Genomic DNA, 19,049 nt, shown 5'->3' on the forward strand with positions numbered 1-19,049 from the left:
ACTGTGAGTCAAATTAAATCTTTCTTCCTTTACATTGTGGACATCAAGTATTCATGTCTTAGGGCTCTAAAAGAAAATACATTTTGTAATTAAATGGTGTGGTAGGCAGATGTCCAAGTGTTAACCTAATCCCCAGTACTGCGAATATGTTGCCTTAAATAGCAAAAGAGAATCAAGGTTACAGATGAAATAAAGGTTGCTAATCAACTGACTTAGACATGGAGTTTCTCAATTATCTAAGTGGATCCAATGTAATCCCAATAGTTCTTAAAAGGGGAAATGGGAGGCAGAAACAAAGTCACAGAAAGATATGATGAGGAAGGGAGGACTCAGATGAAACATTGCATTGTTAGCTTTAAAGATGGAAGAAAAGGGTCATAGGCAAGGAGTGGTCTCTAGAAGCTGAAAGACCTGGGCGTGGTAGCACACGTTTGTAATGCTCCTAATCACAGCACTCAGGAGGCTGACACAGAGGATCCCCATGAGCTCAAGGCCAGCCTGAGGGACACATTGAGTTCAGGGCCAACCTAAACTACATAGTGAGATTCTGTCTCAAAAAAAGAAAAAAAAGTTGAAAGGGCATGGAAAAGAATCTACACCAACAGCCTCCAAAAAGAAACACTGCTCTGCTGATACTTGGATTTTAGTTTAGTAAGACTTGTGTATATTGTACAGAAATGTAAATTAATAAATGAGTATTGTTTTAAGTTATTGAATTAATGGTGGTATGTTACAGCCAAAACGGAAAATTAATACAAATGGTTATTAGTTTCCCTGCTGGATATGTAACCTTCTTAAGGGCAGGAGCCCTGTTTTCCTCACTTTGTTATCCCCAGTATCTGGCATAGACAAATTCATATTTTATTAATTTATGAGTAACCATCTTAACATTCATGTCCTATATGAGGACATTATGGCAAGGTCAAAACAATTCCTGTATCCTTGTCTATGTATCTGTTTGTTTTAATTTGGGGCTGTTTTTATCTTTTCCCTAGTCTTAGCTTCTTTCTTACATCTGTCCCTATTTCTTAATTGGCTATGACAAAGGACCAAAGTATACCTTGTAATGCCCTGTTACGTTTATGGAATAAGGTCTTATATTTTTCTCTTTTTTTGGTTTTGTTTTGTTTTGCTTTGCTTTGTTTTTGAATTAAGGTCTTGTTATGTAGTTTAGGCTGGTCTTGAACTATATACTATTTCAGGATGACCTCAAATTTATGACAATCTTCCTGCTTCAGTCTCCTGAGTCCTTGGATTACAGAGATGTGCTACCACACTCAGCTAAGGAATTTGTTCCTTGATTGTATGGTCCACATTGCTCAGGAACATAGTTTCCTTTCTTTTGAGAGGAAATTATTTGACTTTTCCTAGTCAGAAGAAATTAGTCTCAAAATGTAATGTACATGAGAATCACTTCAGGAGTTAGGTTAAACAGATTTTTGATACAGTAGATCAGGTATGTGTCCCAAGAATTTGCATTTCTAGCCAGGCATTGTAGTGCATGTCTGTAATCCCCGAACTCCAGAGTGAGGCAGGAGGATTGCTGTGTGTTTAAGGCCACCTTGGGCTACAAAGTGAGTTCAAGGCCAGACTGAGCTGCATAGTGAAAACCCTGTCTCAAAAAAAAATTTTAAAAATAATTTGCATTTCTAACAATCTCCTAGTAATATTGATGCTGCTTAGTCCATGCTTCAAGGGACAACAGGATAGTACATTTAAGGCAGTTAGAGATAAGGCATCTACATTTGATCCAGGAAATTGGACAATAGTTCTTAGAACCATAGCCTGATGGAATGTCTAACCCTTGTGCAGTTGGAGAACCCTGGACTCTTGATAGGTTGGGATCCCCAGAATGAGGAGCTAGGTAGGACATAGAACAGTGGGTCAGACTTTCCATAGGAGGGTGGGTTTAAAGGAAAATCAGGAAAGGGATTAATTCTAGCTACCATAAAACAAAAGCTCAGCAGAAATACTTGCCTGGCTTTTCTGTTGTAAACCTATACACCAAGCTATGACTTGAAAACGATTGTGAATGAGAAGTTTAGAATGACATAAACCAGAACGTTTAAGGTAATAAGGTTAAAAAATAAAAACATTTGTTTTTTAGGAACCAAGAGATTCGATCCAGCACCTTTGCATTGAGCAATATCCCTAGCCCTTTTTTTGTTTAGCATTTTAAAACAGGGTCTCGCTCTGTCACTAAATTGCCCTGGCTGGGCCTGGACTTTCAATTCTCTTACCTCAGTCTCACTATGTAATTCAGGGTGGCTTTGAACTCCCAGGCTGGCCTCAAACTGACAGTAATGATCCTGCCTCAACCTCCAAAGTGCTGGGATTATAGGCCTGCGCCAACAGGCCTGGCTAACAATTCTCATTTTAAAAGTTTAGTCCTTTACGAGTTATTCTAAAAATTTGCTCATTGTGGTCTGACAGATGGAAAAAAAAAAAAACTGAATCAGAATTTAAATGCAATAGGAGGCATTTGAATGGAGTGGAATGAGGATTGGAATAGAAGCTAAAAAGACAAGAGTTCCCTTGGGCATCTTTACCTCTCCCTAGACCTTTGTTTTCCTGGTTGAGTAGTGAGAGGCCTGGGTTACAGGGTCTCTTAGACCTCCACTATCTCAGTTTTCTGGAATTCTATAAGCCACCCAGGTGTGTAAGGTATTACTATAGACAGCTAAATTATTTAGAAATTAATATGCAGAGAAGGAATGGACCCTTGAAGAAGTCAGCACAGAAAACGAATCACATGGAGATTGGGACTGAGGTGACTCTGGAGAGCCAGGTGTGCAAGCCTCCCTAGAGATAAACAGCAAATTGAGATTATGCTGTAATTAGCACTACCTGGTCCAGTGAGGCCAGATAGACATCAGATGCATAGGTGGGTAATCAGAAATCTGGACTCATCCCTTTCCAAGAATGCTTTCGTTCTTTCCATATACCCTGACTACATGACTCATTTCCCTATAGGATCAATATTACCAAGGCAACTACATTTCTAATCTTATAGGTAAGTGGTGGTGAACTTACATGCTGCACTGTGCTGTTTGATTCACTGAAAGCTCTAAAAGATTCTCCATCATTGCTATAGGTTGTTTGCAGTTTGAATCACATTGTAATGTTGCTGTATAAAATACTCCTGGCAAACAGCCTCAGTGGCCACCCACTGGGGAACCATTTTGGAGATCCAGGAGTTATTCCTCTCCTTATTTCCAATAAGATTCCCCAACTTCTTTTGGTTTGTGACTTCATTCTTCAATATTGTGAGAACATGAACTTAGTACATTTAACATGTATCAGGTTAGGAATTATTTTCTTCATAACAGAATGAATGTAAGAGCATGTATGTGTATGTGGTAGAGTTGAAGAAAGATACCTTAGAAATTTAAAAAGGAAAAAATCAGACACTCTGTGAGCTTAGTACAAAGACCCAGGAACACTGTGTGCAAGATGTGGGATAGAAATTTTGCTGATAACACTCATTACTAAGAAAGCTAAGAGCAAGATCCAAGCAAACCTGTATCACTGAAGTCTCTAAAGCCAGACTTCTCTATGCTTTATGGCTAAAAATCTACCAAGGGTTGGAGATGAACAAAACCTAAGATGACAATAAATCAAAATTTCCCTTCTAAGTTTGGTTTTGCTTTCATTTTAATGTATTCATCAGGCTAGACACAGGCTTTTACCTGCTTTTCTAGTCGCATGTAGTAACAAGCAGCTACAAAAATATTATTTCACTCTTCTTACTCAGTTTTCTTAGCTTTTGGCACACAATTGGACCACAAAAGCCATACTATCAGAAGGTACATGCTGTTAAACAAGTCAACATACACAAACATTGCCTTCTACTCACTATAAACTTTACCCAGACCAGGCCATTTGCTCCAATTTGGCTTTTCAAACTATTTTCTCTAACCTGGCTTTTCAGTTACGAACAATGGGAAATTACCACTTCTTTACTTTAAAACAGAGCTCACAAAAACCAATTTGTATTTACCCTGATGTTCTCTCACATTCATTCTAGTCAGGCAACCAAGATATAAGACATCTGATGCTTAAACATGTTTTTCCAATTTTTTTGCTAAGTTCCAGAGGCAGTAAGAAACACAACTAGGGGAGTGCCTTTAGGCAGAAGATAAAGGAGGTTACAGCTTGTGGAAGTGGTAATTAGAGCCAATTACAACTTGACTTATCTGCTTTGTCATTAAAATGCCTGTCAGAGCCTTTATTTTTTTAAACAGGAAAAGGTATAGCTTAGTAGAAAAAAGGGTTAGCCAAAGGGAAGGGATTTCTTGGGCTATTCACAAACTTATTGTGTAACTTTAGACACACAAATTGCCTTTTGACTTTTATACAGCTTTGTTAACTCTAGGTACTAAAAGACTTGGGAAATTTCCTGGTTCAGTCTTCTACCTTCTACTGGATAAGGCATTATTATAGCTCCGGTTTTTCAAATGAGAAATGGAAACCCCACTGCCCCTTAAGTACAATTCACTTGATTTTGGTCTCATTTAGCTTAAGTGTCATTATTGTAATTACATTAATGCAAGTATTCCGTCATGTCTTTCACAGATAAGCTGTATATAGGTTAACACATATACCAAGTACTCTGAAAACACTAAGAGAAACTTATACTGTGTAGTTTTATCAACAGAGATACTACCATTTTGTTCTTGAGAAAAAGTAACAGGAATAGATTTAGATCTTCAAATGGTTTAGGTTCTTTCTGCAAGCAAATATGAGAGTATAATGAGGAGCAACAACAAACAGAACAAGAATACCACTAATAGACAAAACAAGCCTGACAATCAAAATCACTAAGTGAAATTTGATGTGTAAAATTAGAAATCCTGAACAAAGTTGGACTCCCTTAGAAAAGGATAAAAGGAAATAACAGGGTTGTCTTACAAATACCATTTATGAAATTCACTATAATAACTGATTTTTTTTCCTTTTTCTTTCAAATTGTAGTGTCACTGAAGGCCTACAGACATTACTGTCTCCTGTCTTTACCTGTTCAAATTACTCCAGCCCAAATCACCTTTATCTGCTACTTTGAAGACATCAGACTCACAAACCCTTGTTATCTTCTATATTGAATTACTCATTCAGGATTTTAAGGTCAATCCATTCCAGTCTTGTTTCTTCCCCCATCCTTCTCCACTTTTATTCACTTTTTTGATACACTTCCTTCTCGTTTACCTAAATAAACCCCATCCATATAAGCCATCTCTCTTCACCTCTCTTGAAAACTAACACCTGTTTAATGTAAAACTACACATTGTACTACACCAATTAATTCTACTATTTAGTAGGTAGAAGTTTCTTGGTAGCCATCTGATATATTTAGCTAAAATTATCACTTAACTCCCTCCTCCCTTACATGTTTCTATCAGGGAGAGGAAGAAAGGGCAGAATGTTCAGGAGCAAAATATAGAGGTGTGTTGCTGCGTAAACTGCTTGTAATCAATTCTGAGTATTAAAGTTTCTTGGTAGCCATCTGATATATTTAGCTAAAATTATCACTTAACTCCCTCCTCCCTTACATGTTTCTATCAGGGAGAGGAAGAAAGGGCAGAATGTTCAGGAGCAAAATATAGATGTGTTGCTGCGTAAACTGCTTGTAATCAATTCTGAGTATTAAAGTGGGCCTCCTTATACTATTTTACAATTTACTTCATCCTTTCAACTAAGGGTGCATCCTTATAACCTTTAATAAAGGCCTCAATGTTTATTCTTTTCATAGTAAAGATAACATGTGCAGTGGTCATTATCAAAAAGATCCCTACAATGAAGGGGGAAAGGGTGATTTCCTCAGCTTAGTAGAACACTGGTGTCAGAAGGTTATTCCAAAGAGATGGTAGTAGTATATATCACAAGGGAATTTTACGGCACTGTGCCTTGTGGGGAGTAAAACTGTTACAGGTGAGATGCTACCCCATTATTAGATCCAACACTAGTGACCTCACAGTTTGGCTACCTGGTAGACACTCAGCATAGACACAGTATATAGTTGGGATTTTTAATTTTTATTTACCTCTCATCTATAAATAATGGTGCACAATTTTCTGAAACTTGTCACACTTTGGAATTGGCTTAGGTTATAGACTTTTGAAATAAGGTGGGACATAGTTTTTAGCAAAATTAACATAAAAGATTGACCAGTTTTATTGTAAGAGTAATATCTATATAATATATTCAAGCAAAACAACAATTACTGGGACAGATAAGACATTATTTCTGAAGTATTTCTTGGAGCACGTAAGAACCTAATTTTATGAGAAAAGAGGGAAAATGGGCATAACTAAGTGAAGTTTACATAATATTCAGCTTTTTTGGAGGCCAAGTATTATGCTTTCCATGTATCTGCTATGGCTTCTAATGCTAAGAAGTTTTTGTATCAACTATGAGATGGTAGCCCTGTCTGACTTAAATAACACAGCTGTTAGGAAGCAGGAAATGGTGCTGAATTGCACACAGACCACCAAAAACGAACACAAACACACATAGACTTCCTGGTACTTAAATTCTTTTTGAGGTTAGAGATCTCCTTTTACAGAATTGAGTATATAACAAATTCAAAAATCAAACTTCATTACCTCCCAATATTAAATAACTAAATGTGAATAAGAACCACCAGTTAATAGGACATCAAAAGCTATACATTTTTCTATGAAACAATTTATGCACAGATTTTCAAAGCTGTGAAAATGCAATAAAGAGCACAACACATTTTGGTCACTTTATTAAATGACATTAAATAGTTTAAGTTTCAACTACTAAACAGCACTTTGAATGGTGAAAACACAGATAGTATATTGTCATACTTGAATGCTTTTCTTTAAAAACACAATTCCAGTCCTTATATATATTACAAAACAGCCTTAAAGGAAGAAGTGACATCTTTTCTACAGTACTTAAGATACTAAATACAGAACTGAAAAGCAGTCTAACAGAAACAAAGGCAAGTCTTCACAGCTGTATGATTTCAGCAGCCAAAGCTGGATGATGGACTGAAACATTACTATACAACTGGGACAAAACATATACAAGATCACAATACTAAGCAAAAACGCTTTACACCCAAAGAAATAAAACAGGTTACAAAAAGTGGAGAATTTAGCAGGCAAAGTTGTATTACAAGCAACATTTTAAATCGTCATTTTTAAGCCATTGCAACTATTTAAAACATCTAAAACAAATATAAAAATGAGCTTTTTAGTATTTTACTGATGTGAATTTTGTCTTTAAGTATTTGTTAAAATTTGATGCTATACTCAAAGTACATTATTATGTAGCTTAAATGTCAAGTGAGAAGAGTGTATGCAAAGTGGTCCAAGTTTTATTTCAAACTGATTTCCTATTAATCCTTCTATGTATTATCTTTTAAGTCACACCTTCATCCATAGTGAAAAAGGTTTAAAAGGTTCCCTAACACTTTTACATCTATGTCTCTGAGTTAGTAATTAACGACCATGTTGAAAATACTCAGGTCTAGTAAATCAGGTTTAAATTATTCTGGACTTGCAGAAACACCAACTGATAACAGTTGGCCAGAGTGTACTGCTCTGGAATATTTACCTTATAAATCTTGTCTTTTTCATTTTTCTAAACTAAACACATCTGCCTCCCACCCCAATTAAATAAATCTGATTATATGGCTGGCATAGTATCCAAATGTATGGAATTTGTTAGTAATATTTTACCATGGGAAAGTGGGGGGTGGGCCCACAAACCTCATAAATTATGTATCATAAACCTAGTGCTCTTGGATATTTTACCACTAGTTCTTCCAAGATAAAAATGGAAATCTCTATATTATCTAAAAAAACTCAAAAGTTATAGCTAATGCTAAATTTATTCTAATCCAGTGATACCTAGAGTAAATCCTCCACCCAGCTTTCTTTTTACAGAAATTCTTTAGCTTTTCTAGTGGTAGATCACCATTTCGAAAAAGACTCCCATAGTCAAAAAAAATCTTTTTTTAAGAAACTCAAGCAATCAATTTGAACACAAATAAAATTATAGTTATTTTTACACATCTAGATTATGAAAAAGAAATGTAATCATTCTTAAAAACTCAAAAACAGGTGTTAGATATAGTAATTTGGATAATAAAATTGCCTCAAATCTAAATTGGCAAGGGGAATCAAACTTCAAAACAATCAAAGAAAAATGTAAGGAAACGGGAAAACATGATAATGAGAAAAAAAGTCAGTGATCCTTATCTTTAAGAGGAATTATTTCACAATACTGACTGTACTGGGAATTGTTAAAGCACATTCCTCATATGAATTTAAAGTCAGCAACAGTTCTGCCATTTTGATATTTATAAAACAGGGTGTGAACCTAACAACTTCAACATTAACCTCCTAAAATGCTAGAACTTGATTTTCTTAATCCACATCCCACTGCCAGCAACAGGATGAAGCACTAGCAACTGGCACCATGCAGTTAAGAGATGTGCTTTGTATTAGTGCCAGGAGAGAGAAAAGATAATCCACAACCCTGAAATTTCACCAGTAATTATTTCAGCATGTATAACTGAAAATAAAAAATGGCAGACTAAAGAAGAAAAAGGAATTCTCTTCTTAGGCTGTACTTAAGGCTATTTATACAATGCTAAGATAACTGCAAGACTCCTCCAACCTTAGAGCAGTAGTATTTAAGAATATTGCACACAATTTTGTGTCAAAGATAACCCTTAGTTTCTGACTTTCAACTGTAAGAGACAATATAGCAGTTCAGTTTCAGACTTCAGTCAAAAGAACATTAAGACAGACTGTTTCAATCACTCTAATCAAGAAATGGATTAAGTACAAAAGTATTTCATAAATTGAGGAATCAACTCTAAGAACTCAGCTGTTTATTTTTATATGTAAAGAATGGAAATATAAATATTTTTTCCTAAATTCAATTTTATGACAATTTTATGGTTGCTAAAAGCAGGCATAAAAATTTAGAGAGGAAATCTGTGAGCTGTTACTGTTATGGAAGGACTTGTTTTCACTGAAAACAATTTGAAATATCTTCTGTACTCAATGTGTGTAAGAAGATTCTAGACAACATCACTGACAAATGTCAGGGAGAAACAGTATGCCCTATTTTAAAAAAATTTAAAACTAATATGGAAGATTGGCATTTAAAGGGACCAAACTATACAGTTGAGTTCTGTTAAGTCATTGATTCCTAAAAAAATAAAAGATCTTTCTATGATTTTAACAATCCTTTAAGCTTTTAGTGCAAAATCATATTGATTTCCCTTGGGAAGGTCCTGGATTTTTGCTTCTCATTGGGGGTGGTGCACGCTGTAATGGTGGTGGCTGCATACCGCCTGCCACTGACTGATACATTCCTCTCATATCAATCTGCTGGTAGTTAGAAGGATTCATGATTAAATTTGGAGGCTTTGGCATCATCAGGTGACCCAGGGTCGCTTGTTGGTAAGTCATTTGTTGCTGTTGCTGCTGATTGTACTGCTGCTGGAGTCTTCTGTTCATAAGTATTCGCTGAACACAGCTGATTAACTATAGAAAGAAAAGGGAGTTGCTTTAGGTGCATGACCTGTCTCAAAACACCAAGTATCAAGTTTTGAGTTAAAATCAATTTGCTAAGGGAGTACCATACCAAAAGGAAAGCATATTACTGTTATCACCATCACTAATTTGATGGCATTCACAGGACCATTACTGTAGAAACCAGTTAGTAACTCCATTTAGGGCTAAATTCGCTTAATGACTTGACTATTGTATTGCAAGCAGCATTTAGGTCAGTTGCCATAGTAACCCATCCTGCACCACGATTAGTCTCAAGTATTAGTTACAGCACTTTCTATTAAGACTCTTTTCTTTTTCACTCTTTTGACTATTTCACATGTTGACTGACAAACATTTTACTGACAAATACCAGAGGGAAAAAGCACTGGTAGGAATAATTCCTACCTTAGAATGTCTCAAATTTCCTAAGATAATTTAAAACCACACAATCCTGCCATGCTTTCTAAGTAAAATTCATGCCATGGAAAATGATTCCCTGCAGTCAAGAATTGAAATTTCCCAGTACAAGGCAGATGGCTGACAAATGACTGTACTGGGAAAGATGATCAAGGATTCCAGAATACACTAGCTTTTTGGAGAATTATATATTATCCAGAGTTCCACTTATTATTTTCAAATTAAATATACTGAAAATATACTTTTTAGAAACTTTTTAGAAATAGTGAAGGTGGTACAATTCTGGTAAATGCTCCTATTTAGATGTTCAGAATATATGAAATACAAAATGATATGCAATAGATCCTGTACAAACTTCAAGATGATTCTCTTGGGAAGTTGTTGCTCCTTTGTCACAAATGTACCATTTTTTCAACATTTCTTCAAGAATAATTGATGACCATCCATCCCTCCACAGGGATCTTTACTGACATAAACATCACATGACCTGCTTATATAATTCAAGAAAATTAAAACACTTAAAGAGAGATAATCCTTACCATCTGTTGTTTTGTCAATACATCATTGTAGATTGCTTCTCTTCGTTTAACATCAAGTTCCTGACTGGCTTGTCTACTTAATGCTAAGGCCTGTACTTGGGCCTCTGAGAGATTCATGTTTTCCTTCCACTAAAAGAAAAATTCCTCAATATTATACAATTGAAGAAAAATAATTAAGGTAATTAAAGATATTTACAACCTTACAACATCCCCCTCATTAAATAAATTTTCTTTTGAGTTCCATGTTGGGAATTGAACCCAAGGCCTTTACATTAAACTACAACCCCAGCTCTTTTTATTATTTTTTATTTTGAGATAGGGTCTCAGTAATTCTACAAATTGTCTAAACTCGAATTTGTGATCTTCCTGCCTCCGTTTCCCAAAGTGCTGGGATTATAGAAATGCACCACCATGCCTAGTTTCCTTTATTCATTTCTGAAGAAAACAGTGAGATAAAAGCAGGGTACTAAGTTGTCCATGGGCATAGGTTTGGTATCTCTAAAATGAGTAACTACTGTATCCAGATATGGTAGTTTTAATTTGCATGGCTGGTACTTAACATGTGTTTATACAAACAATGTATACATTCTTATGTTTGATTTCTTAAGTTTCAGGTTTTTACTCATTTATCTTTTTGCCAACATGCATGTAATATGCTGGATTACAGTTTGGGACTATTCTCCAGTTTACTAGTATTTTATTATTGCTCAAGTTACAGGAATTAAACTCACTTCCCCACAAAAGTAGTGAAGCAAGTAATTAAAAATTAAAACAAATGAGCAACAACTTGAAGGCTGAAATAATACAACTGCAAGGTAGCTTACTACGGCTGAAATTATATCTTCAAGAGGCTGAATCCTCACAGCTGTCACACTATTTGTTGCTTCCACAACTTTTTCTCTCCCTTGATTAATGAGGTCCTAGAAGAACATAAGAAATAGGTTATCATAGGATAGAAAGATAGCATTGTTTTAAAGTGTAGGGATCCTTTTTCTTGCCAATTTATATTACTTGGTTTTAAAACTCTAAATAATTGAGAGCAGCTAAATTCAGCATCAATAAAGTGGACTAAAAACTCATTAATGTCCATAGGGTCTTATTAGGAAGACAAAAATTTGGGTTTTAGTGCATGAATAAATTTAAATGAAGCATATGCTAGAGACTTAAATTATTAATCTACTGATTAGCCCAATCTTTCTATTCATAATTGATTCTACCTTTAAATCATTTATTTCATAATACTTGGCTTTATATAATTAACGGTATATCTAAAATATATTAGAATGTAACTTAATGCAGTTACTATAATTTCAATTACTATGCAAGTAATTTGTTCATTCCAAAAAATTTATAACTAAAGAAAGTACTATTTTTCCATAGCCATTCAGCTAGTCTCTTGTTCCTTAATTAAAGTAATTCAAAATAAAGTAATTTAAGAACTGATTCCCTTGGGTTCTGAAAAACTGCATTTTACTTTATTATGCTGGTTTCAAAAGGTCAACAAATAAAAGAAGTTTCTTGGTCTATTCACAGGTGATCTTTGGAGAATGGATAGTCCTTCTAGGGAACCCTTTATCAAAAAAAGGCACTTGAATATGCCTTTAATTCATGTTGAACTACTTTTGTACTTCACAACGTACCTCCAGCTGCTGATTACTCATTGCTGACAGGGCTCCCAAATTGAAAGGAATATAAGGAGTTTGAGAGTTAAAAGTGACAGGGGGTAAATTGGTCCCAGTTGGTATGTTGAAACGCATGGTCAATCCCTAAAAACAAAAAAAAATTATGCACTTTTCACATCATGATTTAAAACTTGAAATTCTACATCACCTACTGGCTTAGAAAAGAAGCTATATTCTCAGAGCTAGGACATTATTAACAGTCTTCCACGCACAAACAAAATACCCTTTTCACCTGAAACCAAGATCTTATTACATAGAAAGCTTTAACCCCTAAAGGTGTATTTTTTTCTGGTAATTCCCATAGAATGAGTCAACTCTAAATTCTTATGGGATTTCTAACATCACATTAACATTAAAGACATTTTGTACAATGAGTTAGGAGTTTAAAAAGGATTCAGGTATTAGGATAAGGTTTCCCCTCCTCAGGCACATTTTTTGCTCAAGCAGGTTGATGTTTAAAACAGACACAGAATTATTTTAAATAAAGTTGTGTTGGAGATTGACAATAATATCCAATAATAAAATATTTGCGTTCTGCTATTCAGTCAAAATTCAGACTTCATGGTATTCACGCTAAAACAATTTCTACCTCCAGTCTCTAAGCTCCATTTGAGACTATGTAGAGTGATGATGTGGATGAGAATTAAATAATTAAATACATAGCTTCCCACTTGACTCTCAGTTCAGCAAGTGTTAAGCAGAAATGTATACTCTCTACATGTAAAACATTATCTTCTTCTGTTCTTTCCTCTTACTTGGCCACCAAATGTAGCCAACCATGTATCATCCATTTCAAATGTGATCTTTTTCTTCCTATTTGCTCTTTCAAGGAACTAAAAATCAAAAGCCTTTTCTTTTTTTGAGATGGGGTCTTGGTCTATTTCCCAGGGTAGTCCTGAATCCTGGGATCAAGCAAATGTCCTGCTTCAGCCTCTTGAGTAGCTAGGACTATAGGTTCATTTAAACACACTCAGTCAAAAAAATCTTCGGAATGCTACCTTCTTTTCTGCTTCATATTCTGCCCACGCTGCTTTTCTTTCTTCTTCAGTTAATTCTTCTTCTTCTTTGTGGTCCAAAAGAGAATCATGTTCATGATACCCTACAATGTGTTCCTTATGTATTTGAAGAAGTTCTGCAAGGATAGTATCCTGTTTAGAGGGGTTGAAATGAGAGAATTATTTTCACTCTTTGAATCATAGCCTTATAATTCTATGGTTAACCATTAAACTAGAAGTTAATTGCTTTTCACATTGCTGAATATATAAATTACCAAGAAAACGTCATAAACATACAATATTACATCGTTTCTTTTGTATTTTGAGAAAAGGTCAGGCTAGGTAGCCCAGGCCAGCCTTGAACTTGCAGTGATCCTTCTGTCTTCATCCCCACTCCCAATATCATGCTCTTATGTCAGAATTTCATGTTTACATAGCATATTTTGGAGATTTAATGTTTTAAAATTTATCATTATTTAGCATTCAAAGTCCTTCTTCCCAACTTAGAAAATATTTTTATGTTATGCTTAGTTCTGTGTTAAATTTGCTTAGATTAGTGATTATATTGGATGACTGTGATAAAATTCATGGCTGATCCTATTTATACTTATTTCAAAACTTAATTTTCATGTTCATTTTAGCTACCAACCACTAAACTAACAAGAATGAATATAAATTAAACAGGTACAGTATAGCTTAATTAGAATATAAAATCTTTAAATATCAACTGGGAAAGTGAAAAATAAATTACACAGTAAGGACTCATTGGTCAAATTTAAACTGGCATACAGTTTTCACCAATTTATAATTATAGTGTGCTTTTAAAATAGCATAGTGTCCTAAGTCATTTAAGGTTAAACCATTAAATGCCTAAACATACGTATCATTTATATATTCAGTAATAATACTAAAATCCTGCTCTATTTAACTATAACTGTGAGACTGAGAAACAGATATGTGGTGAGCATTTAAAGTGAATTGATAATATGCTGCTTTTGCTAATAAAAATTTTAAAATATTCATAAGATATTCATTATGAAGTCACATATGAAAAACTGGATATATTAATAGACTAACTTTACAAAGAGATTTTTCAGTTTTTAACAAGTTTTAGAACATACTTTTAAAATTGAATTTAGTAAAGGAACATAATTACCAATCAAATAAAGACATGAAGGAGGTATACAGTACATTAAATTTACATTTAATCTGAATCTACTGATGTTTAATGCATACACAGGCAAAGCCCACAAGTGAAATGATTTTATTGATACAACTGTAACTGAGAATTTATAATTCATTTTGACATGCATTTTCTTTGTTGAAAACAGGAAACATTAAAGGATCGTTCAAGTGGTACATAATGGCTCATGCCTACAATCCCAGAATTTAGGAAAGCTGAGTCAGGAGGACAGCAAGCTGGAGTCCCACTTGGTCAACTTAATGAGACCCTTTGTGGGCCACAGCTCAGTGGTAGAGCATTCCTGGGTTCAATCCGTAAGTGCTGTTTAAAAGTACATACATGGTATTGCTATTAGGTTTACTTCCTTTAAGAGTTAAACACTTAGCTTTGTCCAGTGTAGAAATCTGCCATCTCAAAGCTAATTTTAGGCTGGGGACTTAGCTGAGTGGCACAAGCACTTGCCTGGCAAGTGCAAGGTCATGACTTCGAACCCTGGTACCAAAAAGAAAGCTAATTTTTCTGGTTCATGCCACGCTGAATGAATTTAGATGCTTAGATCAATCTCCAAAATAAAGTTACTGACCAGATAGGTAGAGAAATGTGCCAGTCTACATTAATTCACTCCATTATAAGATAATGCTTCCTGCAGCTAGGATGTAGCTTAATAGTGGAACACTTAGCCTAGAACGTGTAAGGTGCTGGGCTTGATCCCCAGAACAACACAAAAAAGTTAATACTTCCTTAGATGTATGACTCCCATGTCCCTCCCCTAAAATATGACTAAAGAGAGACACAATGATAAAACCAGACAACACTAATATAAAGCCAGCTGCTCAACAATACACCAAATAAATTACAAGACTCAAATATCCTATGAACAGTCCTTGATTTTATTTCTTCTGGGCAATAAGTGACAATTTTTTTGAGACAAGGCTTTACTATGTACCCCAGACTGATCTGGAACTCATGGTGATCCCTCTGCCTCAGACTCTCCGTGCTGGGATAACAGGTATATACTACCATGCCTGGTGGATAATCAGAACCACAGTCAGTATCAGTTAATTTCTCTAAGAAAGTTATATAAGCAAAGGATCAAGAAAGCTATGTAGTAGGAACTAATTTTTTTCTGGTCTTTTTGAGAGAAGGTCCCCTATGCAGTTCAGGCTGGCCTTAAACTTTCAGCGATCCTCCTGCCCCAGCTTCTGGAGTGCTGGAATTACTGCCATGTGCCACCACACCTGGTTTACTTTCAATTTTTTTACATTTTCAAAGACAAGCATGTGTTAATGTAATAAAAGAATTATAAGCAAGGTGTTGTAATCTCAGCACTTGGGGAAGCTAAGTAGGAGGATCATAAATTCAAGCCCAGCTTGGGCAATATAACAAGATTTGTCTAAAAATAAAAAAGGGCTTTTGATGTAGCTCACTGTAAAGGTCCTAGAATCAATTCCCAGTCAGTCTCAGTCTCTCTCTCTCTCTCTCTCTCTCTCTCTCTCTCTCTCTCTCTTTCTCTCTCTCTGTCTTTTGTAACCTACTCTAGAAAGGTCAAACATGACTGCCTATATAAGATCAGGTCATGATGGAGATTTAGCCTTTTGATCCATGATTAACAGAAATGCCATAAAGTCACAGGCAAAGTTCATGTGGCTTTGTTTCTTACCATCAAAAAACTTTTAATCATTTTCCTTAAACACTACTCCCTCCTTCCATCAAAATAAAAAGCCAAAAATATTGTTTACATTGCTTCTGTTGGATACTACTTCTTGTCATTAATTTAAAAAATTAATGAAAATAGTACTAGCATCTCCTACAAAATCTAGAGATAATTTTCAATAACATTTCTTACATCTTCCTCTAAACATCTATACACAAACATACATGTGTGTACATACAGGTACAGAGCTTTGCAGAAAAGTATTTCTATCTTTTGTTTTTAAATTTAAAAAAAACATTGTGTTATACTCAGTTTTGAAAACTTTTTCTCCCTTAATGTTTCCACTGTATAACAAATACAAAACTTCATCCTTTTTTATGGCTGCACAGTGTTTATATATAACAGATACACTTTATTAGCTATTTACTAGTTCTCTCATTTAAGACTTTTTTCCTTATTGGGGGGCAGGGTTGTACCAGAACCTCACATATGCTAGGTACATGCTTTTTAAAAAGACGTTTATCCTACTGTACACACCATAAAATATTCCTGACAAAAGCTTCTGTCATAAACCTAATTAGTACTTTGGTCTAATTTCTAACTTCCAGTTTACAGAATATTTAAGAAATAAAAGAATAATTTCAAGCATACCATCATGAAATAAATGAATACAGAATAGAGGAAAAGGAGGTGATTGTTGTATGTGTACCTGATAGAAACAAAGTAAGAACTGTAAGAAATTTTGGTGACAAGTGGAGAAATTTGAAAACTGATGTGTTGTGAAGTTAGAGAATTAAATTACTCATTTTATGGTATTGTGAGTATATAGATAATGTCAATATTTTAGAGATGTATAGTGAAATATTTCCAAATGAAATATCACATTTTCAATATAAAATATTTGAGAAAAATAAATGTCAAAAGTACAGTGAAATATTAATAATTGCTAAATCTAGGTGACTGGTATATGAATATATGAAAACTTTACAACAGATTTCTGAAAACACTAATTTTTATGATTTTTGCTTGTTCTTTTTTTGAGACAGGGTCTCACTATTTAGTGTAGGCTGGCCTTTAACTTACTATGTAGCCCAGGCTAGCCTTAAACTAACTGTAATCCCCTTGCCTTTGCCTCTCAAGTGCTGAGATTACAGACATCTGCCACCAGGCCTAGTCAGCCATCTGCAGTTTTTAAAGCTGAAATGAATGCATGGTTGTGTCAGTACTATCCTAAAAACTTCACATAAAGTATGTAATTTTTCTAACTCTAAGAGGCATATACTGTTAGTATCCCCAAACTAGCAAAATAGCAAACCAGCATGAACTACTGGCTTCCTCTCTCAAACCCAGTATTACAGAAATAATAAAAAAGAAAAGGAAACATGAATTCCAGAAACTCATGGCACAGGCATCTCTGTAGAGTGATACATGGCAACATACACCATGCAAAACAGAGTTATTGAAAATATTACCAACATGCAAACAAAAGTAATTTAGAGTCTAAATGAATACTAGGGATAAAAACAGTAAGTTAAAATAGATAGTAGATTATATAAAGAGCAATTTACCCACTTAACAAGAACCTGTCTCAAAAAATGAAAATAAAAAGGGCTGAAGATGTAGCTTAGCACAAAGGTCCTGGGTTCACTCCCAAGCATCCCCCTATAACTTTGGGTACCTTAACAGAGAGAAAGAGACAGAGAGAGAAAGAGAGACAGACAGACAGACACAGAGACAGACAGACACAGGGACAGACAGATAAGGTGATACAATCAAAAATAAAAGCATCATAAATTAAGCATTTTTAATACTCTATTAACAAGTATTTTTATGTACTTTTTGAAGAGACACTAGAAACACTTCTTCACTGTTTATAATTAGTATACAGGTATCATCTAGTTATAACGTAGGCAATTCTAAGTTGTTTGTATCAATGAGAAACAAAACAAGTCCTTGAAGTTTGGGAAGGGTATTTCTTCCTAAGTAAATGCTGGCTAACTTAACTGGACGTCATTTTCAATATTTAATTAAGATAATATCATATTCCTAACTGATTATAACTGATCTCTGGGGGAGCTGAAGCCTCAAATACTTGTATTTTTTTTCTTGGGTCTTTTTCCTTTTTATCGGTACCAGGGATTGAACTCACGACTGCCTGCTTGCAAGGCAGGCGCTTATGCCACTGAGCTAAATCCCCAACCCCAAATACTTATATTTTTTATAGCCTCACTAAGATTATTCTCTACCACTAAGCGTTTTCAGTCTTTTACTGACCTGTTATATGTTAAGCCTAATCTACTAAATATCAGGACCTCATATGACTCTTCTGAAATCCAACAAATTCAAGTCCATATTGCTTTCAGAGAAATGCAACTAGTATAATAGAATGGTGATAGCAATTATAGAAAACAAAACAGTAGCTAACATTTGAGCACTGACTATGTGTTCAGCAGTATACTTTACACAGATGATAACCTCTATGTGGTAGGCACTATTATAGTTTTCTTGATGAAAGTGAAGCTCAAAAAGCTTATATTGTTTGGCCAAAACCATACCCCAAAAAAAGTGGCTGGCAAGTAAATTGGGAAAGGAATAAGGATTAAAACAGCTGTTCCTTTTTACTTGTCATGGACCATCCCAAAAAATATCAAGCAGGAAACAAATAACCTACAAAGTTAATGGTAGAATTAAAACAATTTCGCTGGAGCTTGTTGCATTTTTGGTGGCCTATTCTTATTCAGATGAATAATCCTTTTATATTAGTAAATATAAATGCAGAAACAACACAATTTATTTGAAAATATACTAAATTTACAATAACAGGGGCAGAGAAGGAGAAAATGACATCAAACCTACTTATTTTAGTTATAAACATGACTCCTTACAGGTATGTATCAACAAAAATTGAGTGCATGTGCTACTATGTATATTGCATGTCATAAATTATTTACATTTCCCCTACAATTAATTTTTTATTCTCAAAAGTAAGTGTACATGAATTCAGAGACTCTTTCTGAAATAGATGAGTTATTTCATATTT

General features: G+C 34.7%; 1 protein-coding gene across 7 annotated transcripts in view; it reads right to left on the reverse strand.

The window, feature by feature from the left end:
• Positions 1-6,515: 6,515 nt before the first annotated feature.
• Atrx (ATRX chromatin remodeler) overlaps positions 6,516-19,049 on the reverse strand; it is a 292,107-nt gene continuing 279,573 nt past the window's right edge. For all 7 annotated transcript variants that reach the window (XM_063246118.1, XM_013153686.3, XM_013153684.3 and 4 more), the window contains 5 exons: positions 13,176-13,325; positions 12,136-12,261; positions 11,320-11,415; positions 10,496-10,624; positions 6,516-9,530 (listed from right to left, as the gene is read on the reverse strand). In XM_063246118.1, the coding sequence (XP_063102188.1) occupies positions 9,252-9,530; positions 10,496-10,624; positions 11,320-11,415; positions 12,136-12,261; positions 13,176-13,325 (780 nt within the window). In that variant the 3' untranslated portion in view covers positions 6,516-9,251. The remainder of the gene's footprint in view (positions 9,531-10,495; positions 10,625-11,319; positions 11,416-12,135; positions 12,262-13,175; positions 13,326-19,049) is intronic.

This window comes from Cavia porcellus, unplaced genomic scaffold (genome assembly GCF_034190915.1).
Source record: "Cavia porcellus strain 051 isolate PalLab524CR breed Dunkin Hartley unplaced genomic scaffold, mCavPor4.1 scaffold_3, whole genome shotgun sequence".
NCBI lineage: Eukaryota > Metazoa > Chordata > Mammalia > Rodentia > Caviidae > Cavia > Cavia porcellus.